The sequence below is a fragment of the Puntigrus tetrazona genome, chromosome 9 (genome assembly GCF_018831695.1).
Source record: "Puntigrus tetrazona isolate hp1 chromosome 9, ASM1883169v1, whole genome shotgun sequence".
NCBI lineage: Eukaryota > Metazoa > Chordata > Actinopteri > Cypriniformes > Cyprinidae > Puntigrus > Puntigrus tetrazona.
Genome location: NC_056707.1, coordinates 7,703,622 through 7,729,459, shown reverse-complemented (window position 1 = coordinate 7,729,459; position 25,838 = coordinate 7,703,622). Strand labels below are relative to the sequence as shown.

General features: G+C 39.3%; 1 protein-coding gene across 5 annotated transcripts in view; it reads right to left on the bottom strand.

Annotated features, from left to right (window-relative positions):
• Nucleotides 1–668: 668 nt before the first annotated feature.
• Nucleotides 669–25,838, bottom strand: part of pard3bb (par-3 family cell polarity regulator beta b) — a 254,794-nt gene continuing 229,624 nt past the window's right edge. For all 5 annotated transcript variants that reach the window (XM_043249476.1, XM_043249475.1, XM_043249478.1 and 2 more), the window contains 2 exons: nucleotides 10,703–10,779; nucleotides 669–2,031 (listed from right to left, as the gene is read on the bottom strand). In XM_043249476.1, coding sequence (XP_043105411.1) covers nucleotides 1,692–2,031; nucleotides 10,703–10,779 — 417 coding nt within the window. In that variant the 3' untranslated portion in view covers nucleotides 669–1,691. The remainder of the gene's footprint in view (nucleotides 2,032–10,702; nucleotides 10,780–25,838) is intronic.

Here is a 25,838-nt window from a genome sequence, read left to right as displayed (position 1 = left end):
TTTCTACTTAAATATTTTTGCCTATCCATTGTATGACTTAGCTAATATATAATCTATTATTTTGCTATTATGTTGCTACAAGATTATATAAAAGTACCTGTTGGTTAATTTCCCTGGAAAATGAAAGCATTAGTGAGTGCGTAAGAATTTATTGCTGAGCCAATGGCAGGGAGTTTGAGGTGAACAATTTGTGAAAAAAACCAAAACAATAAAAACTGCTTAAACAGTCAAAATGTTGTGAAGTCACTTGGTGCTGCAGGAAAAGATGCAGATTTCCACACATTTCTTTACATGCACTAATGTATGTTTCTCTCCCAGCACTCCACTTACGCACAGAGGTCTAATTAATCCCGAACAGATAATGCGGTGTGGGGTCTTTATAATTATCACATGAAACTCTTCATTCTCCAATAGCCCTGTTTTTCATCTCAAATTTAAAAATTGGACCATAATCACAGATGCATATCACCTCTTCATCTTAATTGATAATTACGGCGGTGTTAATTTGCAGCCATCTATTATCACATACGCAGGTAGAGTTTTTATCAGGGGCTGGGAGATGAAATTGGGTTGACTATGGGACCGTTCATCTAGTGCACTGATTTTCCTCCTAGGATATGCAGCTAAAGAGTATTTTCAAAGTTTTAAAATGACAAATTAGCAACTAATTGCTTCAAATGCTGATTTATTGAAAACGTGTTATATAAAAGACAACATTTTGTACATAGTATTAATGTATGCAGTGATACTACGTGCAAAGATCGTTTATTTTTGTAAAAAGTTACATTTGTGTTTTACATACTACAATCAATAATACTTTTATTTATCATGTTACCTGACCTCTGAATGCAGAGAGAGTCTTTTTGTACCAAATACATGTGAAATCATTAAACATGAATGAAATGCTACCAAAGAAGTAAAGAATCTTAAAAACAAATGAGAGGCAGCTCGTTCATAGGTGTGGATTCCGGTGGGAACGCTATAAGCCCAGGAAGACGAGCGGTTCTCATCCTTCCTCTGTGTCAGAGGTTCTTTGGACTCTCCTTTCCTCTTCCTGAAAAACAACCTCTTTTTCTTCATCTTTCTCTGATTATATGACTTCACATACAGGACACTTGTACTGTGGTGCTTTTACAAAATATTCAAGACTAAGATTTTCAGTACGAAACTGTTATACAGTTTTGGCATGCATGACCAAATCATTTTAAGATGTTTGCGCAGCGACACAATGTTGATTTGCATCTCGTACAGTGGCTTAATATCCTTCCATTATAGAAAAGTTAAATTCAAAGAGTATATGGCGCGCTCTAAAATATTTCACATAGGCACACATAAGCAGACACACATTAGTGCACGCATACCACAATTTCAGACGATCATTGTAAGGATTGTACAACAATGTGCTAATAAAAGTGCTGCTGGAATGTGTTTATATCTGGATTTGAGGGCCAGCATTAATCTTACAGACGCACAAACATATGGAGGGACCGTCTGAGTGGGAGTGAGTTACATATGGATAATTTTCCCTGCAAATGCTGTGTCAGGACTCTAAGATGTAGCTTTGGCTATCGAGATAGTATAGAGCAATTCTGTTAGTAAAAGAAAAACATGTAAACGCCTGTCCATAACTGTAGGCACACTGGTGCTTGCTCTACAAACATCGTACACAAGGTGAAAAACACACGTTGAGGTTAAACAGCTGCCGTCAGTGGACTTTTCTGTCTTGGGTCTGAGTGTCGTGCCTCTCCGTACGCGTAGCGCTCTGGGCTGCTGTTGCGGTAGCCACCGCGGTTCATGGTGTCGGAGCGAGGGCCTCTGAGGGGTATAGTGGGAGATGGGGGCACGTCTTGTCGAAGCGGGCCTCTCTGCTGTGGAGGATGGTGATAGAACCCTGAGTCGCTCTGCCGAGGGTAGTTATCTCTGGGAGGGTAGCTGGGGTGGTAGCCGGGCTGTGGGTTTGGGTAGTGTGTTGGGTCTCGGTGTCCGGCCCACGGCTGCACGGGATACTCATTAGGTTCGACTGGTGCTCTTCTGCAAGACAAGAAAGATAAAAGAAAGTTTAAAGGGTAAAAATGACTTTAAAAAAAAGGTTTATTAAACTGAGCTGCTCAAACAGGAAACTTTTCGGATTAGATATATTTTAAAATGTATATTTGATAATATTCTATATAATATAATATGAATAAACAACAATTACAATACACACAACTATTCAAAAGTTTGGGATTGGTTAAATTTCTTAATGTTTATATAAGAAGTTCACCAAGGCTGCATTTAATATATATAGTAAATACAGTAAATCAATAATATGATGAAATATTATTACAAATTTAATGAACTGATTTCTGTTTTATTATATTTTAAAATGCATTTAATTCAAGAGATTGCAAAGCCAAATTTTTTCGGCTTCTTCAGTGTCACGATCCTTCAGAAACTATTCTAACATGCTGATTTGCATCTAAAGAAATTATGTCATCATGTCTTATTATTATCAATACTGAAAACCATTACACCCTGGATTCTATGATGAAGAGGAAAAAAAGAATAAAAAAGAAAGCATTTATTTGAAATAGAAATCTTGACATTAATATCTCTACTGACATTTTGGATGACAGAACTTAACATTCTTATAATTACTTAAAACTCATCCATGATGAATAAAACTAAAAATTACATTTTACTGATACTGATATATTACATAATAGAAAATAGCTAATGTTTGCGCCTTGCATGTGGTTATTAAAGAGCTGTTAGCTTAGCAGCATGCTAATGTCTCTCTCTAATGGAATCAGCTCTCCGCGTTGACATGAAGATTGCTATTTGTGTTAAGAAAGAGAGTCGTCATTACCCAAGTTGCTTCCTTTGCAGAGCGCTTAAAATTAGTCACTTGAGGGTCTCAGTTTCAGTTAGGATACTACCTTAGAAACTAGCTTTGTTATGCAGACAGCGGACCACCAGTCAGTTAACTAGAGAAGCTTAAGTAGTTGGGTTTGCAGGTTGTACACTAAAATGCTGCAGGAATCCGGAGCCTGAGGTCCAACAGATAACGGAATACAGTAACCCCTAATCCAGCCGTGAAGAGTGAGAGGGAGAGAGGGAGGGAGGAGGGAGGGGGCGGGAGCACGAGAATGAGTCCTGGTATCACGATCCCGTGTTACATGTGCTGAGGCAAGCGTGACATACCAAGGACCTGCAACATAAACATTTTAACAGGTCTCAAGCATATACAAAGTCTGCGACAGGGACTGACATGCGGTCAGGGTCCCTGGAGACGGTAGACAGTTGGCCATCTCTGGTTTCCTTACGCTGGCTGATTAGGGTATAATCTCCGCTGTAAGGTGAGACACTGTGCGCTAATTCGGCACGGATCACCTTTCATAGCACAATTCGCATTTTTCCGGCTCTCGCGCTGCTGTGCTCTGAATGCAGAGTTCCAGAGGCTTTAGCCAGCAGTTACATTACACCTCAGCTGAAAGGCAACCAGAAAGAGGCCAAAGAGACAAAACCAGACAGAGCACAGTACGATCATACGCTTTCGCCAGACTGCAGAATCAGCTGTCTTCCTTCCCCTCCTTCCCATTCCGGTCATAGCTCAAGCTAGTATCAATGACAGCCTCGGCATGCCACATGTCTTAAGGAGCCTGGATCGTTGTGTTTGACTTTCCAGACCATCCCCATTAATTTATTTATGTGTGCGACGTGTCTGCGAACAAGCTTCCTGGCTGATGGCAGTATCAATTAGCTGCTTTAGTGCAAGATGGTCCGTGTACGCGTTTCACACGTATCGTGTTACTCCTGCTGAATGTGGAAAACATCAGTCCGAAGGGCCTCGAAGGAAAGCGCTCTCTTTCACTGTGGTCTCGTTCCCTTTAAGGGAGGGCTTCCTGAAGACCTGGAGGGCAAGAAATCAGGCATTCCAAAAATCATCTTAATCTCTCCAAAGCTGTGACCACCCATCCAGTGGGACGGCCGGGCGTCTGGACGCACGCACTCCCTCTTGACCCTCTCAGTCAGTCATTTGCTATATCACTGGTTGTGACGTCATAGCCCTCAGCTGTCCCAGATAAGCAGTGTGTGTGTACGGTGTGTGCGTGTTTGCAAAAGTGAAGGCCAAAATCATCATTACTGTTGGAGATTATCAGCTTTGCAGTGACTGCCTGCACCTGGTTCTACTAGCTTATTCAAGACCTCACCTCAAGCCCAGGACATTAACAATTAATCTTTCCTGTTCTCAAACTTATAGTCTTGCTGCAGGCTAATACAAAACACAAAGCGCTTTTACTTCTGTTCTGGTTTAATTTTTTCTTGATGTTGAGTCCTACAGTTTTGAGGGACGGTCTTCGGAGACAGTAGGGCACTAGAAGCCTAGAGGGTAAAGAATGTTCCACTGTGAATACGATCAACAGCTGGGGAAACCAGAGGAAGCAACAAGACTGGAAATCATTACTGGCACTTTCCCTGAACAGGATACAAAATAAGGCCTGAAACACTTGGAACATTTTTTTCTTTGGTCAATGAAAGGAAGTACTTAATCTTCAGAAAATATTGATTGTTAATCGTAAGTCCAACTAAAATTTTATAAGGTGTTTTATTTTCTATAGGTTTTGCTATTTTTTAGAACCCTGTTGTAATTAGGACTGGGCAATATATTGCATCCCAGATGCATGTCTACAAAATAGTCTGTTAAAGATCTCTTGATCTGGAAAGCATCTGCTATCTTACATAGGTCTGACAGACGCCTTTCGGATGTCAGTTTTACATACATTCTAAATCAAACACATCTTAAAGACATCTAATAGACATCTATAAGAAACATCCTGTAGACATTGCTGATGAGCAAACACTCTAAATAAGACTTGTCTTGCAGATGTAAATGCAGACGTCTATTTGACGGCTATCAGGGATGTGTCATGTGCATCACATCAGTAAAGCCGTTTCCTGATTAGCAGTAAATCTTCAGTTAAAGGAACATTAAACTTTTTTTGAAAATAGGCAAATAGCTATATAAATAAAACTACTTCTTCAATGGTTGAGTTTTAATGTTTTCAAATCTATTCAGCAGATCTCCCGCTTTGGTAGCACTTTTAGGGCAGTTTAGCATAGATCATTAAATCTGATTAGAAATCTGTGCAGCAATGGGTGCACAAGGCGCAAGGATATTACGCAGTGTCTCTCACAAATGTCTCCATAGTTGCAAGGCATGCTCTCTCTGCAAACAGCACTGTGTAATATCATTGCAGTTTCATGGGTGATTCATTTGTGATACTCAATGTTGTCAGAACATTTGTCAGTAAAAATTTTTTTCCTGTTCTGTACATCCACATATGTTCTTTACATGCACAAATACAGGGGCATGCTTTGGAGTCTGTATCATTTCATACTACTACAAACATGTGTGTCAAATCCAAGTCATGTCCAGCAGCGGCAGTTCTTATAGTAATAGCAGCGAAATTGTATAGCTTACTTCATTTAATTTAAAGATTAATCTTCATTTGATAACTTTATTTGTGTTTGATAACTTTATTCAATTCCTGTATATTTGCTATACACTGAATGGTAACAGGTAAATATAATGGGTTTATGTGAAGGATTTTTAGGTTTACTTAAATTAGAACTTGTTATTTAGTTAAAGGTATCTTATTATGGCTATTTGAAAATTAGCCATAATAAATGCAGTGCTTAGCACAGTTCTAAGTGAATGAAAACATTCTGCCAAATTTTAAATCTGAAAGTGCACCGTGTATAATGTTATTCACTATTCAAAAGAAATAGTCGACTCAATCCTTGAAAGTCATTTTTAAAATGAATCCCAAGCCATCATCATATTGCCTGCTCACTTGTTGGTCTTTTCACATTGGTCTGAATGAAAATGCTATTTAATTATTTGCCACTAGGTGCCGCTTTTGGAGCGGTTTCCCCGGTAATGGTGTACACTTTCAAATGCTGCTTTATCAGGCATTAAAAGCTTGACAAAATGAAAATTAGACCAATAGGAAATGTATTTAAAATTATATTTAAAAATGAGATGAGATTAATCACAGTTAATTTCACAAGAAGTGTGCAATTAAATAGTTAGCATATTATATGTATATATATATATATATATATATATATATATATATATATATATATATATATATATATATATATAAATAAAACTAGGACACCAAAGTGTACTTTTTTCCCATGATGTACCAACAGTATTCTATTGACCCCCTTTTATCGATGCCCTCTTGCCCTCCCAAAAAAAAAGCTGGGAAATCAGGAAGTGGCAGCATGTTATTTAGCACAGGCATGCAGTTTGAGGATCAGTGATCAAGATAAGAACTTTAGAAACATTAGGCCATTCTTGTCTAAGTATCTCATGGCAGAGAATTTAGTATTCAGTCCGTGAAATCCTGATTTTTCGAACTAAATGTGCTATAGTGGTATGTGGCCCACTGGGACACATTTCCCTCCTGGTTTAAAGACTCTGTGCAACTGCCTTTGGGGCTTGGTTATGAATTACAAGACATTCTTAATGTGCAGTTATTTAAATGGTTTTATGGGCTCAACAGCTGCGAACAGCTGTTTTGAGCACCCATGGCCCTTAGTCAGGGTAGATGGCATATTTAATCACTTGAATGAAAATGAGGCTGTGAGGGATAGAAGTACAGACTTCTCGGTGGGATGTATTGAGCTCCGCATATTGGTCAGATGTCAGATAAAATAAGAAATGAAATCAATAATAATCACTGTTTCTAAATCCAGTGAAAAAACAAAATGTTTTAAAAATATTCCATTCACCCTGGCTAAACTCTACAGAATAAAAGCAAGCTACCACATACAGTACCCACAAACATTTTGAGCTTTAAAAAGTCATTCAGAATGATTATGTATAAATGACTATGGCATGATTCCCTTTTGTCACACGGATAAATAGTGCAGACTAAATTAGTCCCCTGAGAAACTCCTGCAACGCAAATAGCTAAAAACCGAAATGATCCTCTTTCACAGAATGAACAATGAAAGGTATATTAAAAATCTGCCTCCAGTTCTCCATCATGCAGTGAGCAGATGCAGACAAAATGATATTCTGGGCCGTTTTACCATTACTTTCAAACCGTGATGACAGCCATAAGCCAGCATGTTATACACGGAGACATCTTCACTTTCTCAGGCTCTTCATATCAGCCAAATTCCAAAGCGAGTAAGAGACTGCTGTCTTCATTTGGGCTTCCTAACCCAGTTAAGTACTTATGAAACTCAAGGTAACAAAGTTTCCCTCTTAAAATGAGATTTCATTACCAACTCAATGACTCTTTAATGACAGAGAAGGCAAAACAAAAGAGCAATATAGGTAAAGTGAGAAATAATGAAAGATAAACGCCTCGGTCGTCCATCACCAAAGAGAGAAGAGGGAAAAAACAGAAGGTGCCAGCTGCTCACTCCTCAAACCTTCATCCTAGAACATCAGCTCCGGTGTCTGATTGGTGAATGTTGTCTGGTGAACGTCTGTTATCTTGTTCCCGCCGTTGTCACAGAGGACCATCGTGTTCTGCTGCCTGTAAAGCTTTTCGCTTGAGGAGCTTGTAGCTGACAATCATTTTTTTGACACAGAAACATTCATACCAGAGTATCTTAGCTATCCCAGACAGAAGCTGCCCTAAAATAAGTTCCATGTTTTGGAGATTACATCAGAGCTCCCACAGTGCACCTGGCTGAAAAAGTAACACCGTGGAGCATCTGAAGGCCGGGCTGTTTATTCAGCTGCCCCCGGGAACCGTGCACCTTACCCTCACACACACACAGACTCATACACAAACACGCAGCCTGCTGACCTCTGGCCGTCATATAACACCGGGTAGGATACCACCGAGACAACAAATCCAGGCAGGATTATTTGGTTAGAATTCCAAACTTATATTGGGAGCAGAGAAACTGAACCAAGCATTCAGCTCTCAAAACAAACTTTCGTTAACAAGATAGGTGTCTATCCCTCAGAAATGTTATTGTATGACCTAAAATGTAATTACACAAATTAGGAGCAATATTAGACTTGAAACTCTGATTATTTTGCCAGATCTAATTGAATTTCATCCTTAAATCGACTGCTGTAGTATCGGCGGTAACTGAAGCTTCGCATCGCAGATGGCTTTGTCAAAAGGGAAGTGAAAATGAGCAACTGAACTTACTCTTTCACAACACTCAGCCTTGAGAGTGTGAAATGAATAGGCGTCCGTGTGTATGTGTGAGAACTGTATGAAAGGTATGTGATGGGTGCTACATGTCTTCAAAGATGAGTCAGGCGGTTAAGTGGTCTCATTCTTGTGAAGTCTGAAATAGATCCGTGGATTTTTTTTTGTATGTGTGTGTGTGGATACTGCATCTCAGGCTGAGAATGCCCAAGTTCGAATAATACCTCCTTGAAACGGTGCCAAATGGCCAGCTATTCCAAAACCTCGAAGCGAATTCTGAACGTTGAATGAGTAATGATTGACCGCATTTGCCGCAGCAAGTGAAACCATCAAAAAATTTCCGCCTGCTTCATTTAATCATTAGCCTAATATTCTCCATCTGCTACCTGCCCGATGTGGTAATGGACGCCGGGGCCGAACGGTGCTAAATGAGGTTTGCTCTGCAGAAGTCACGCTTGCGCGCTTGTCCTGCTATTGGACGGGAGACGGCCTGGGCAGGAGCTTGCAGTTCGCAGCTTGTTGGACACCTATGAGCTCACCTGCGGGAGACTCCGAACAGCAATCAGCTGTCATGTCTTTTTGAAGCCAACGACAATTTACAAACCTGACGCGCCTCACAGGAGGACGCAAATTTTCACGAATTTCAGAAGGAGTGGAAAATGAAAACCAGAGAAGGAAAGGAAAAGGAGGGGAAAAAAGTGAGAAATCGGAGGACGGGGTGAGGAGGTCCAGCCTCGCGCAGATGGTGGGTGTTGGTTGCCAGGGCAACATTGAACAGGCAGAACAATGAAAATATGGCATTATTTTCAGAGCTCTCATCAAATGTAACCTTCTTCCCTCATCACGAGCTCTTTTCTGGCATTTGCGATGTTGAAACTGACAGCTCACTGGCTAATCTGAAAGATACGAGAACAATTTACTGACATTTGTACAAACTGCTTCAACAGAGTCTTTTAAGCTCTCCTAAGGTTCGACAACAGCCGATTTTACACTCATTTAGACTGCAAAGACACATTAAGAGGTCTTCTAACATGAGGCAGAATAAACAATGAGACCATTGTGAGCGGTCTGAAGAGGTCTGGGAAGGCCCACCAGCAGAAAAGCCAAAGAGTGTGGGACTAGGGGTGATTTTTTTTTTCTCGCTTCTTTAAGAAAGGAAATGGTTAGTTTTTTAAAGTGAAGGATAGGATGAGGAAGAAGTAGTGATTGTGATTGATTTGTGCACTAAAGAACAGCTCCATAAATGTACCTCTTGACCAGAGATCATTGAAACGGTCCACCATCTGTGCATTCATCACTCAATTATCACTAAAACGGTCCAATGAAAGCACTAACACAATGAATCACAACTTTGACTTGCCCACTTAATCCAATAATCTGGAGGCAGGTGGCAAACGGTGCTTCTGATTGGCTGACCCCGAGCTGAGCACACTGGGTAATAAGTGGGTGTATCAATGCACTAATGGTTATAATTAGACACACATGGAAAAGCTGCACGCTTTCGCGACCAGGCCAACCTTCAGTTGACTGCATAACCAGTGACCTCAGCGTGGGATGGACACAGATTTGAAACTCTTCCAGTTTCGGAATGGTGTAATAATGAAAGTCTGCCACAGGCATTTTTGGCCCACGTTTGGCGCCCTTTTTGCATCAGCACAAAAAACACGTTGTACCCTAATGGATCTAGAGACTTAAAGGAGGTGAGGAACGTTATTTAGAAGGGAAATGGCTTTGAAAGTAGACCCCGGGGTGGTTGATACTAAAATCTGTTGCGATAAGCCATTTTGGGGGAGTGAAATCTTAGTTCACCCCTGTAATGATGCTGCAGGGAAAGCGATAAATACTTTATAAGTGTTTTACCGCTTTATTTCAATTCAACGAGTGCCTCGCCAACACTTTTAAAAGTTCATCACTTGCAAGTTTAAGATTTCTTAATGTGTCTCATTTGTTATCAGTTATCCGTTTATAGTTGTCTGCAATCATGTGTTGACAGATCCACACTTACGTGTGCCAAACTCATAAACCGTGACCCTCACAGCAACACCAGCGCTGTTTACACAGACCGGAGAGGGCAAACAGGCTGTGGACTTTACGAGCCAACATTCACGCCTGTGCACTTGCCTGTTTGTTTGCGCTGGCCGTCGTGGTCGGTCAGGCTCAGCAAACACGGAAAGACGTGATTGAGAACGATAGAAGCGTCGGGAGAAGGAAAAAGACAGACAGAAAAAGGCAGCCGTAACTTTAGGCGGCTCCAGAAATGCGCTCTGTGATCAGGTTACAGAGCTGGGACCGCATGGCCGTCTCCCCGGAGAGGATCAGGTGAATTCCCAGGATAGGAGGGCCTCAGAAGGCAGACACTCCAGATTTAATTATACGCTTTAAAGAGGATTATTCAGCTCTGCATGAGAGAGACAGATGACTACCTGCTCTCCCCCTCTCTTCCTTTTCGTCGACAAATTTTCTAGCTCTCCATCTCTTCTCATATTGTCATGAAGGATGCGGGATTAATGAGTGGAAGCTCTTACCTGGGCAGGGAGGCGTACTGTCGCTCGACGTCCTCATAGCGGGGTGTCAGTCTGGGGTCAGGGTTTCTCATTGGCATCTGGTAAAGGGCAAGAAGAGAGCAGAGTGAAAAAGAGCCGAGGCGGTGTACATGACACGTCACATAATGATTGAATGCAGTACAGCTACTGTGGTGTGTGGCAGTGTCAACAGGGCACTATACACACAAAGCATGTTGTACATAATAAATCTAGACATAATAAATAATGAAAAGTGTGCACTTAAGGCTATTAAACAAAAGAAGATGTAAATAACACTTAAGATATTACAACACTGGAATGCTATTTAAATACCTGACTAATTAAATTAAAAGTAACAATTATAATGTTTTGATTCTCACTTGTATTTTAAATTATATATTTTATATTATTAAACTTTATAAATGTTTCCCTATGCGGCCTTTATTTCACGAAGGCTGAATTTATTTTAACATACAGAATAAACTGCATTGCTGTGAATTATTATTACAATTTAACATATTACATTTACAGGATATTACATTTTACATTCGATATATTAACATTAAAATATACTATAATACATTTCACAAGCTTTCAGCATCATTACTCCACTCTCGCATGATACTTCAGGAATTATTATAATATGCTGATTTGGTACTCCCCAAAAACATTAATGCAAAAAAATAAAAAGGTTGTGCTTGGTAACGCAGTTTTAAAGATTCATAGATGCATAGAAAGTTAAAAAGAACAGCATTTATTTATCTACCTGTCTGTCTGTCTATCCGTCTATTCATCTATAATTAAAAAGTGATTATTAAATTAATGTTATAATTTCAATTGTCATAAATTTCTTCATACTTCAAATAACTGTTTAATATAATAACATTTAGTCTTAATTAAATAACACTCTATACATATATATAGCTACACATATTCAACATCACTCATCTTTATGAAGGTATCTGTTAGTTACAGGTCACAAAGAGTCACTAAACGCACAATTAGAAGTATTTAATAGAGCGGTGATCAAATCTCAAAGTTTTGCTTTAACCCTAATCAAACACACCTGAGCATGCTAATCAGTGTCTTCTGGATCATTACAAAATCACGGGTAGGTGAGTTTTATCAGGGTTGGAGCTAAACTCTGCAGTGCATTGGACGTCCAGGGTTAGGTCTGAGGAACCCTGTAATATAGTATAATGTTGAAAATCTAATTTCAACTGTGCTCCTCAGATTTAAAACAGCTTTTTTGCCATGACCGCTGGTTAATTTCTTAACATGGCACGAGGGCACCTATTCCACCTAGGCAGACACCCCTATCGGTCTTGTCACATTACTGTGCAGTTCATTGTGAAACATGAATTAACGTGAGCGATTTATTCAATGCCACATTCTAGACCAGCTTTGGCCCTGTCACTCTCTCTCTCCACATTCATCACAGAGTCACCTTCCCCCTGAAATACCTGCTGTGCCCTGTAATCAAGCCATGAAAGGCAGTGTGAGTTGCTCACAAAGGCTGCTTATTGGGGGATTTAGTACTGGGAGTCTTGGGGAGGGGGTAAAAAGCCAGATCCCAGATTATGTTTCCTAAAACAGGATGGAGTCTAACAGTCCTCCAACCCTCCTGGACTAAGCCTGACTCAAACCCAAGGAAGAGCCAGATTAACTGTGAGCATTACATTAGCAAGATGAGCAATCTCTTAAAAGACGAGCTAAACCTCCCCTCATTCAGCACACAGATTTGGAAAGCCTCTCCTGTTTCCTTCCTCTAAAGACTGACGCTTTCAATGGGATTTGGTCAAACCATGTGCAACGATCATGCCGTTTAGAGCCCGTATAAAACATTCAGAAGCAGAGACTTCCCCCATTTGTCTCGCAGCCTTCTTGTCCCTCTTCAACCGAAAAAGTAAAAAGATGACAGAGGATTGGGACTGTGAGAACTGTACCCTGACACATATAGGCAACTTAATAAATTATAAATACTGACATATAATCCATGAGGAAATTATTCCAGTAGATTTAGCAGGGCCTGACAGATGAAGGTTGGGGCCATTATGGAAAACTGGCTGCTTTTCCGAGGGCAATATGTGTGAAATTGTGTCATCTGTCTCAATGAGCTGATTTTAAATACACAGCTCACCCGTGCCACCACCTCTCTCTCCACCGTCCTCATAATGGCTGCCCTCCTGCCTGCATATTAGCCACATTTTTCCTCTCAGACTCAAAAAAAAAAAAAAAAAAAATCAAATGTCTTTAGGGCCTCAATATATATGATGAAAGGACAGGCACATATTACCTGTGAAAAAAAGAGGCTAGTTGAGCGAGAGGTCAGAGAGGAAATGCTTTAGAAAGAAGAGGAAATGTCCTCGGTTTCAATCACATTTTCCTCGCTCTATCTTTCTTTACCTCTCTTTCGCAATGAACTCCATGAGTAACAGAAGTGGGCGTCTTTGAATGTTGATGGGTGAAATTCAGTACGGTGAAGATGCCTGGAGGGTTAAAGAAGAGAACTTATCTTCAATATATCACTATCTGACACGGGTGTTCAAAGCTCAATATTTGGTATAGGAAAAATTTAAAGGATCCTTCCCCTACAGGGATCGATATCTGGCTGGATCTGTCCCGCTGTAATGACGGCAGTGATTTGCTTCATTATTTGGCTGTGCCCTCGCATTCACACCATGTTGCTAACTGTGTCCACACTCTGCCCTCTCACCATCTGTGCTTTCAACTCTGACAGAAGCTGCCAATCCGCGCTGACCGAAAACCAGCCAATCAGGAGGAAATGGACAAACTGAGGAGCATGAAACGAACACCCCATAACCCTGAAACTGATAGCAGCGCATATGAGGATAAAACCACCTTTCCAGGCACCTAGCCTGTGGCTAGAATGGAGACGAAGAGATCAATGATGACTTCCCTCATTTAAGGGCTGATCAGATATAGAAGTGGTGTGGGACAGCAGTTAAGGCTGGTAACCGGAAGGTTGCTGATTCGATCGGAGCAAGAAGTGAGTCATCTCCACTGTGCCCGAGGATGTCTAGAATACCTGGAGTGAGATCTCCGTTAGCATTCCCATTCATCTCAATGACACTCGCTTGGCTGGAAGCACATGATTTGAAATCTGCCATCTTTTCCCATGGCCACAGAAGTATTCGAGTCAATCACCTGGGCTGCTGATGTCCTGTGACTAATCATGCAGAATTTACATAATTCCAACACTGATTGGCTGAAGGTACCATGTAGAGAGTGACTATTCTGAAGTGCGATATCAAAGAAAGCTGCTCAAGTCTATTTCATGTTTTAAAGAGCCCTCAAAAGATAAACAAGACACACTGGTAAAACATTTGCTATATAATAGAAGGTAACGGTTGGCTTCCATGAGTTCATTTTCTCCATAGGGGTACTGATTTTTAACAATAAATATAAAACTTTAAAGCGACACTTGCTGTGCGCTGAGAGGTTGTTAATCAATGGAACAAGCTTTTGTTAAAGCCACAAGTGCACATTATTTTAATTGTGTGTAACAGTTGAACTTCTAGGAAAATGTACATTAAACACAATTCTGAAAAGAAATCACCACAGGTTTAGAAAACAATAGCGTACTATACTGGGGTTTGGAAATCTTTGCCACGTTAAGTAAGCATACGTACCTTGCCTTTGTGAACAAATTTAAAACACAAATTTGCAATGATGTCATTCACATTATAACTGGTTGGTTTGGTTTTTGGCCTAGAACACTTCTCTAGGAGAAACATACCTCAAGGTCACTAAAAAGTGACAGACAGGCACTGTTGCGGAAAAAAAACGGAAAAATAAAGGTTAATGAGAACATACTAACCAGCCAAACACTGACCACTTGATTGTACCCTTGAGTATACCAGACAACCCCAGGATGCTCCAGGGGGAATGTCCCTGTAATAGGTAATGTAGGTTCATTACGAAAATCTAGGGTGAAATTACATTAGATTTATGGCGTGGAAGTAAAAAAAAACAAAAAAAAAACCCACACTTTTTGATTCAATTCAGTAAAGCCTAAATGTGTGTTTTGTATGTGATACACGTGAAGTTCTACTGTGTATCAAGACCTAGTAAGCTGCCACAGTACTTTCATAGGCATCTACCTTTTAAGGAAACTAACACAGTTGACTTTTATAAAGCTTAATGTTAGCATGTCGCTAAGCGCAACTGCACAGTATACACAAATATTAGATGAAATAGTAGATTAGATAAGAGCTCTGTTGCTCTGTAGGTTTAAATAAAAGTATTATCTACATTTCTCTCGACTGCCATTTCAGATTCTCATTGAAGTAAACACTGCTGGGATATAACACCACAACAAAGAATATCAAATACAAAAACCACAACAACAACATACTGGTTAAATACATTTCCATGTATCTGTGAAAGCCCCTTTCTGACATCTGAATATACGAGTAGGTGTATGACTAAGTTAATTGTGATCGTGTGCGTGTGTGTGTGTAGGTACAGAGGCCAGTGTTTGTGTGGGGTGTGTGTGTTTGCTCAAAGGCCACCGCAGGTCTCTCTCTGGAGAGTGCGTATTCATCCCTCCGCTCTGAGCTGCACAGGGCTCATGCATATGTAAAACGCAGAGATGAAATCAGTCTGATTTTACAGTTCACTGCAGGCTAGGTAAACAAATGAATGCGAGGAGGGGAGAGGTGGAGGATGGCGTGCTGGAAGGGCAGGGCGGGGTGTGCTGACTCACACCCTCAAACATGCAGCACCCCGGCCTCATTAGAGTCGCCTCACCTGCAGGCGCCACTAAAGAAATCTCTTGATCTGACCGGGCAAACTCTCACCCGCGACATTATCGAGAGTTTGCTCGGGCCGGCCAAACTCGCAGGGCTGAAAATGGCACTTGTTAAATGTTAATAACCCGTAAATGTGTTTATTCATGAAGAAACCTTTAGCGGTGCAGATTAATCTGTCCTTTTCATTCACTCTAAGTGATGTTGAACAATATGCTGTTTGATCAACCTCCTTAGATGCTAAGTACACACCATAAATACATACGACTTGTGCTAACACAAGTCATATGTCTGGCGGCACATAATGATTGATAATGAATGTTAAACATCAAAACGCAGTGTACTTTTGTGAAATGGTAAAGTTCATATTCAAAGGCATATGCATCAGAAAAGCCGTGGCTTTGGTGGTTTGTGCATCTAATTTAATTGCAGATGCTTGTTTAATTAGCCAGAAATATGCTCTTCAATGTTGCATTTATAATCAAAAATACAGGACAAAATGTAATATTGTGAAATATTATTATAACTCCTTGATAATAATAATTAAAAATCATTCTGATCTAAAATTCTTGACCAGAATTTTACATGTACTTATACTGTTCTTTTCTTTCTGAAATTTCTCCACCATTCATGATCTCATTTATTCATAGTAAAAAGAAAGGCAGTGACTGCACAAATAAATATGCAAACTTTGTTTGCAATCCATGTGCATTTAAACAAACATCTGAAGATCACGCATGATCCGGCTTGATTACTTTTGAGTCATTCACTACGAGCATCGTTCAGCAGAACAAAACATTTCCACAATAATTTCCAAGCCTCTAATCACTTGTAGCTTGGTAACCTTCGTCAAAATCCTCTTTTTTTTTTTAACAAATCTCAATTTAACAAGACATCAAAAAGTGCAGAAAGCGTGCCGTGACAGCAGACTCTTCAAGAATCAAGCCCTTGCTGTACTCCACCTGGGGTGACGATGGGCAGCAATAAACACAGTGGCGTCTGACTGACAGACACGCTGGGTGATGTGTGTCAGAGTTAAGCTTCGTAATGAAGGCCATTGGGACGGCATGGTGTGAGAGCGGGCCGATGCTGTATCCTCCATCCCACTCGTCCCTGCTCCTTCAGAGCTAATGGCCTACAGAAAGCCATTTCACGGCGTGCCGAGCAGAGGAGAGGAGAGATGAGAGGGTAATTCAGGCGGAAGAGACTGACACAGCCAGTCGTAAAGCGTCCTCCCCATCCCTTCATGCCGTGCACAATCCATGAGCCATCAGCACTATTACCTGGACCACCGTTTGCCCCGACCCACCCGTGCTGAAACTTATTTTGATGTATTCATCCCTGACGCAAGACCAAAAGTGGTAGGCCAGCGCCTGTAAAGTCAACATGAAATGACATCGAAACCCATTTTCTTCCATAATGTAACATTTTTCAGAGTGAAGCAGAATATTTAAATAAATAGAGGACAAACCTTAATTTCACGAATTATTCAATTATTATGAAAATGAAGGCTTTTTGACATTGAAGCTGAAGTTTCAAGAACCAAAAATGAAAATTGTCATCATTAATGCCATTTTTGTATAACAGATACTATTTTAGCTTTTTAAGTAATATTTTGAATTCGTTTTACCAATAATTATTTGTATGAATTATTTCACGATTATACCTATTAGTTGCTTGTCCGCGTGCATATTACTACAATATTAACCATTTATTAATGCTAATAAAGCACATATTAATGCCTTATTCTACATCCCTAATCCTACCCAATACCTAAACTATTAATAAGCAGCAAGTTAAGAATTTGAGGAAAATGTCACAGTTAATAGTTTCCGATTCTAAAGTGTTACCAATTTTAGTTATTCAGATATTCAGTTATATTTCACACCATTAACATCAAAACAGCAGAAATTATTACTAATAACAACATTTTAGGTAAAGTGTTCATTTAAAGTTCATCCTCAAAAGCATTTGCAAATAATCCAAATCCAAACCATTGTTTTTTATTATTGTTGTAACCTATTATATTGACAGGACTTCAGAAAAGACCAAAACCTATATTACCAGCTGTCTATTGATATTCATTTCATTTGTCTCAGTTATATGAAATAAACAGAAAGGTAGTTTTAGAGGTGAAACAATGTATTTTTCTTTTAAAACATGCATAGCACTTGTATTTGAATAAGTAATTTTTTTTTTTTTACATTGAGGTCGAAATGTGTCCTATGACAGTACAGCATACAGCAGATGACTTCAGAAAACAGCAAGTGTTGTGAGCTCTATGGGTAGAGACTGTTTAAAAAGCCCTAAGAATGAGGGGGGAGAATATGCTGATGTTTTGTGACAGGACATATTTAATCCAAGACACGCAGTTCTGTCATGTGAAGGACTGGAGCGATATTAATATCTGCATTGATAAATAGGCTCCATTACTCCATCATGTTCAGCACTCATAAAACACAGTCAGCGACGGGTAACATAAAAAGTCTGGGCAAGAAAAAAACTCCACTGCAGACAGCTAATAACATCCAGCTCCTTTGCAATTTGTTAAGATCTGGCTTTCACTTTGCAAAACGACAGGCTGCAGTGAAAAATGAAAAGCCCCGAGTTTCGGCTACTTTTCCAGCTGACTCAAGAGTTTCGTCATCCATCAGCTCCCCGTGCACGAGCGCGCGTCTCCGCCACTCATTACTTAGACTCAGTCATCTGATCACTTCCTCCAAAAGACATGAATAACCAGACGTGTCAATTCTAACTGCAGGGCGATCATTTATTCCTCTGAGCTGGTCATATGAATACTGACAGGGCTCCAAACACGCACCGCTTCCTTCTGGGAGTACGGGGGGAGATGAGCAGGGAAGGATATGTCTCAATCTGTGATTGTACATGAGAACAGAGTCAGATCTGGCATAATGATGCATGCATAACCAAAGCCCTCATTGGAACAAGCTGGTTCCCTTGGGCCGCAGTGAAAGAGCTTGCCTTCAGGATGTGATAGCAAGTGAGAAAGCCTGGGTTAGGTGCATAACAGAAATTAGAAGCAAAATAAAAAAGGAAATCAATGGAAAACTACTTTAAAATGCGTGACATTTTTTATTTAGCGCAAAATTAAATCACCTATTAATGAAAATCATTCTACTATAGGAGTAAATGATGAAAGTGAACTAACCCTTTAAATCATATTACCACAACAAACCAGTGAGAATTAACACTGCTTTATTTTCTAAAGGCTTTTCTAAAAAAAAACAAAAAAAAAAAAAAAAAAAAAAAAATAAGTGCATTTTGGTAATGCATAAAGTTGCCAATTTAAATGTAACAGTTTCAAATGAAATTTAATTTTCACAAGTCCCTTTTACTAATAAATACATTTTTTTGAAAGTAAGAAGTAGTAAGAAAAGTATATTTTTAGAACACATTCAATTAATATGATTAAGTAAAAGACTTACATTTCAAACAAATGCAGATCTTTTCAAATTCATTAAATAATACAGAAAATATGCATGCTTTTCCAAGAAAATATTAAACAGCACAACGATTTTAAAAATTGATAATAAGAAGAAATTTGACTGATTTCTGAATCGTGTGAAATTGATGACTTGAGACGAGTGAAAATTTAGCTTTTCAGCTATTTATATTTTCAAATGTTTTCAAATAAAATAGTCCACATTTGAAGGGGATCAAAAAAGTTAATTACAGTTGTCTTAAGACAAGTACGCATTTGTTTTAGAACAGCTCTGAAAGGTTTTGATCCATATCGAATGTTGACTAATGTAGTTATTTGAAATTGTAATAGTAATTGCTTTGATCAAATAAATTCAACTTTTAACTTGGCGTCACATAAGAGACTTCTTTCAATGGTAGTGTAAATTTACATGTAAATTTAAAAAGAAGAATAATGAAAAATTCATGCAAACTGTTTGTTAATGCTTAATGTTATCAGTCTAATTTATTGTGTTGCTGAGAAGGTTTTATATGAGGGGTCTCTTGATTGGCTAAATGTTTGGGTGGGAGGTCACGGGATATGTCAAACTCCATAGAAAAGTATAATCTCAATCTCCTTTCACACATCCGTACGCATGAACACAGTAGTCCTATACACATGCGCACACACACACACACACACACACACACACACACACACACACACACACACACACACACACACTCTCCAACGCAACCACCCACATCCAATCAGCCAAAACCACAGGCCCTCTTCTGACTGTTAATTGAGTTTAGCCAAAGTGCTGCCATTGCACAAGTGATGTGAGTTATAGATTATAAGAACCTCTCACACGGCCATCGATTCCACGCAGGGGAAACAGCCCAGCGCAGGGCCAGAGAGAGCTGATGTGAGCTGAACGCTGCTTTGAGGATCTCTGCCATTTAATTAAGAGGAGGAGAAGGTCAAGGGGCAGCTGTGCAGCTACGGCACTAATGCAGGGAGGAAAATGTGTTTAAGGCCTGTTTATGAATTTAAAAAGAAAGGTTACACTGAGCTAAGCTGTACTTCAGACAACAATTTTCCTCAGTTGCAACTGATCAGGTTCAACACACACCCGTAGCAATTTTTTAAAGTTTCAGAGAATCAGTGGTGAATCTATATACATTTGTACAATCTAACTTGTGTGTTAACATAAGATCTTCTTAAGCCGCACTGATGGGCAATTTTAAGGATGAACCTTCTTGCTTAAGGTCTTATTTAGGACATTGTAATATCTGGGTGGAACCAGTCTGAAACTAAATACCGTACAAAAAAATCACTGAAACAAAAAAAACATCATACATTATGCGATTACCGTGAAATCCTTCAAATCCAATTACCCAAATAAAAAGAATGGCTCTTGATTTTATTCCGGGAGTTATTTTTTTCTTTTAAGAATTAAACATTCCAATTTCATTCCAATGAAATTGTAAAAAAGTCGTTTTCTTATAAGACTCGGTTGAAACGGCTCTTGTTTTCATTTTATTTTTCAGCAACTTTTCATCACCCTGTTCTCAATTTCAACCGAAATGTCTAATGCGAAGGCAAAGAGGACACACCTGAAGCGACCTCCTCGGCGATGACTGAAGAATTAATCACCATGTGCATTCGTGTGGAAGAACTTGGGAGGAAACGTGACAGACTGTCTATAGTACTCAAGACGACCTGTGATACTTCACTGGAAAACTCACTTTCACCTATCCGAACAGCTCTGGAATTCATTAATGCTTCTTTGGAGTCATGCAGAGCCTGGGTTCTGTGCAGTAACTGCTAGGTCATGGCCCCAAAAGCTGTCATATTTGTCATATTTATAGGCGACATATTTTATTTAAGAGATGCATAATGATCACATTTGAAAGTGAATAATAACCTACATTTCATTCTGCTCATTCCACAAAGCTATCGTATCACTTCATAAGAGGTAAAACACAGCGCTCAAGTTCTACAGGCTGCTTTCATGTTGCTCACAGCGCTTTTCTGTTGCATATAATGATATTACGCAATAAATATATCAGAATGTGGGGAGAGAATGCCCCGTCTACGCACCTAACTAGACAAAAAAGACAAGCTTTTCCCACATGCAATGCTCTCAGCTTTGGAAAAACAAAGCTCATGTAGGGCAGATGAATGTGTTTTGTGTATCAGCAGTTGAATATCAATTGTGAATGCGGCTCTTGTTATACAAAATCCAGCATTACGAGGTCACGGAGCGTTTTAGATCGGACTGATAAAACGGAGCTGGTGACTCAAGCGCCGACCAGCTCGCGGAACAAAAGTAGCCTTCCCGCGGCTGTGTCAGTCTGGGTCATCCTCTCTGTAAAGAGCACCTGGCCCTTAAAAACAGACAATGTGAAACCCGTACAATGCTAATTCAAGACTAATTCAAGTAAGGTACTAAATGCTGCCGCATTCCTGTCTATCTTCAGTAAGACGAATGATAATTTTCGTGTTTGACCTTTGGTCTTTTCCAGCTCTCATTCGATCGGCATGAGCAACACTCAAACCCGTTCGAAATGTCACGAGGCAAAAGAAGAAAAACAAACTCATTCAATCAAGTCCACTTCTATCTGCCGCTCTCCTTTACTGCAGTAATTGCTGTGGCTTGTGAAAAGCCATCAGTTTCCAACCCTAATTAGTGAAGGCTCTTAACAAAGTCTCTCCAGCCGTCCCTGAATGCCGTTCCCGCTGGCAGCCTCTGTGACGGCCAATAGACTCTTACTCGGCAACAAAAAGATCTATTTGATAGCTTTAATTTTTCATAATTTTCTCTAATGAGGGTGCATTGATTTTAACTAGGACATAAACGCTGCGAGGGGAGAGCGGGAGCTAACGCAGTGACTTCTCACACTCGCTCCTCTGAGGATCTGTTGGTAGAGCTCAGCATTTTGTCGCATATGCAGCTTTTTGTTTGCAGTGAACAAAGTTCTGCAAATGTTTTCTCGTTAAAGTAAAGTTTTTGTGTCTTTGTTTGGCAGGACAGACAGAAGCTAATGCATATCATCTTGTGAGCGTGCCCTAAGTAATGCATTCTGGCCATACATACTATACATAGAGCGACATAAAATTCTATATTATGCTCCGGTTTGTGTTTAAAGTAATTGTTGACACGAAGCTGAAAAACCTCTCGTCGTTTACTCACATTTATTGTTGTTTCAAACCCATACGATGTGCTTTCTTTGAAGACAAACAAAAGCAAACGTTTTGAATTCATGCAGAATTTTATGCAGTTCTTTTTAATATAATAAATGTGAATAGTTGAAAATCTCACAAAAAAATGATAAACATTTTTGCTGTGGTTTTTTATTTGCCTGTATATACAGTCCACTGAAAACAATTATTCTTTGAAGTTACTAATTTTAGTAACTAATTGTCTAATTGTTTTAGCTGTATAAATAACCAAATTTAGTTAACCAAATTTTAACTTTCAATAAAGCTAAAGTACATTGTTTTTTAAGTACTTACATAAAAAAAATGTGTATCTTTATTTGTACTGGGCTAAACATCTAATTTTGTGTTTTGTAAAAGAAGTAAAATATATAAGAAACACAGGTTTTGGAAAGTAACAAGTAGTAAGTCATAACATAAGAGTAACATTTATATTTTATGCTCACCAAAAATAGAGTTTTGAAATATTTTTACAGTTCAGTTTTCTAACTAATCTTTTTCCATGTAATTTATTCCAGTTGATGCAAAGTCTGAATGTCATCATCATTATTCTAATTTAGTGTCCTTAAATCATTTTGACATGCTGATTTGGTGCTCAAAAAACATTTGACCCGTTTTACAACGAACAATCTTTTTATAGCATTAATTTGATCAATTATGTAAACGTACGTTAACTAATTTTAACATACGTAATATATACAGCATGCATTACATATGTATAAATTAGTTAACATAAGTTTACACTAAGTTAGCATTAATGCACTATGAACGAATACGAATTAACAATGAAAAATGTACGCAATCCTAAACACTAATAATTAACGGTGTAAAAATTTTCACTATTGCGTGACCAAACCAGACCTTGCAGAGTGTAGTCAAAAATCCTTTACAGTAGCCTGTCCACATAAGAAATGAGAGAAGCAGAGTCAACAACATCTTTCAAAAAGCCTATAGATACGAATGAGTGGCAGAACTAGTCTTCTATATGAAGTTCCTCCTCCTCCTGAACTGAAATGTCAGGCGCACCTCAGGGATGTCCATATGAGTACGAGCCAGAGTGTGGGTTTGTGAGAGGATGTAATGGAATATGAGTGTCTACACGGTGTCAAAAAGTGGATGCGAGCACAACTGAGCGTGAAAATGTGTGCGTGTAGCAGTAGGGAAATGGGTGTATCTTTGAGGCCTCTCTGTGAAGTGTGCTGAAGCTCCCACATGTAATTAGAACAGTTTTCCTCCTACTTTACTTTCTTCCACATCCACTTAATTTTAGCAGCCGGGGTTTGTTACGTAAAACCTGGGAGAGCTTCTCCACACTGTCAGTTGTGAAAACGCTCTCTCTCTTAACCGCGCACAAGAAGATGAATCCGCAAATTATAATTACTTCAAATCTGTATCCGTATTATAGTGCGATAACAAAAGAGTGTGTGTGGACCAAACGGGGGCTGTTTGTTTGCGTTTCCACTGCAGCGCCGATCTTCAATCGCGATCCACACTCTTGAGTTAATGCTTAATTTGAAATGTCAAATCCTTTCAGGATAAAGCCAGATAAACAGGAAAATAAGAAATGTCACATACTCAAGTCCCCGACACTCAGGCAATTAACCACATTAAAGGTCAATAACCAAATGCATGCTGCTTTTAATGACTACGGCCTCTTCACACATCATGTCTTTTAATGGATTCCCGTGTCTATTTTTATCTAGCTTTTCTTTTCAAAATGGCAACTCGAGGTCCTGGTTGGAAATGTTACGATGAAGCGAGCAAAGCTCAGTGCTACTGGATACCTGGAACAAACCAAATGACCTTCTTCTCTGTGTCTTTGCTATTCTTTCATTCTTAACTGAAGGTTCCTTTAAGATAAATTATGAAGCCAAAAATGAAAAGCGGGTGCTGACATTCTCTAAAAGTTAGACCAATTTTCTGCTCTTCCTGGGAATTTACCTTCCTTTGTTCTCTTAATCCCTGCCAAGAACTTTTAAGATGGGAAGTCTGGAAAATGGGGGTCCTATCTGGGTGGCAATGGCTTAAAGAAATTATCTCCAGTTCTTAAACCCCCTTTTCTGTTCCACTTTTCTCCTCGTTTCTCCCTTATCGCTCGTCCACCTTGAGTATTTTTCAAGGACGACCCACAATTTGAGGGGAAAAAACTTCTAAAAGCCAGACCCTTTGAAATCTGATTGGCCCGGTGAAATGCATCTCCCTTAAATCACAGAGTTTCTCCAGTGTGTGTACTTTTTTTCCCCCCACAAATAGAAACAGCTATTTATACACATGTGGATTGGTAGAGCGTGATAGTGCTATCATGTTTGCACACAGATCACTGTGTAAATGGTTCTGTACAGAAATGTCTTAACCCACTGGAAGTCATGGACAGATTACAGAACTTAAAGCAGGATACAGCTGGTCTGCTTTAGAATATGTTAGTGACTTTTCTGTAAGGGGAATGACAATTCTGTCATCGTTTATTCATGCAAAACTTGCCTTTTTTTTACATTTTGAAAATTGTGCTGGCTGCTCTTTTCCATGCTGTTACTACAGTAGGAGATTCTTTTAAGGCCGTGCATGTTTTCATGTATCAATCCATCATGGTTCACTCGTTCATGATTGAATCATTCACAAAACAATCTTGCTAGTTCTCTAATTAATTGTCATTGAGGGTGTAGTTAAAGTACTTAAAAGAAAAACACATTTCTTACCCTATTGACATATTATTGTTCTTGTTTTCAGAAAATGCACACTTAGTTTTGATAAATTTGTCAGAAAATTTACTATATCTTTTAAGAATATCTTGTCATTTACCTTTTTTTTTTTTTTTTTTTTTTTTTTTTTAATATATTGATTATAAATCTTTAGATTGCTGTACTGGAAAGCAAGGAAAAAAACAAAGTATTAAAATTATATATTTATTTATTTTTCATTTTGCATGCAGGGGTCCTGCACAGACCATTCTGATACATTTATATTGTTTTTGCATCACTGCTGGCAAGACCCCTTTCATTTTAATAGTATAGAAAAGTGACCAGCACAGCATTCAAAAGATATCCTTTTGTGCTCCACAGAAAAAAAGAGAGAGAAAATTATACAGGATTTTCTTTTTTTTTTTAGGTGAACTATAACTCACTCTCCTTTTTTCCTATTCAATGCCGCCTGCAATTTTCACGAGTGTGTTGCTCTCCAGGTGGATATCTTCTGTAACCGGCTCTAAACATTAATTATATTTTCCATTGTATATGTTTTCACACAAATGTTTGTGAATATTGTTTGAACTTCAGCCTGTGAGTGACACGGTGAGCGCTCTATGTCATCTTGTGTGTAAACATACATTTGGATGTGTGAGTGTGTGCGTGTCGGTCATGTGTCCAGACGCGTGTGTGTCTGATAGGGGAGCAGCTGGCTTGGCAGGCAACTTCAGATGAGGGTATAATGGGATGGAGGCTCTGCCTCGCTCTCTCCTTCATGGAGATGATTGCTAGAGAACACTTGGTTTCGAACCAGCACCCCGTGCAACACCAATTCCCACAGCTAGCCACCGCTGCAGCCATCAACCACAGAGCCCTATCTGTCACTCAGTGCACCTCGGAAAATCACCTGTATGCCATCTAAACGCTGCACGGAACATAGCCTGATCCTGCAAATCTCCAGCATATATTCAAACAAGAAAAGCCATACTTTTACATTTTTCATTCATAATACATTATTAGAAAAAAACTTGCGCTCTCCG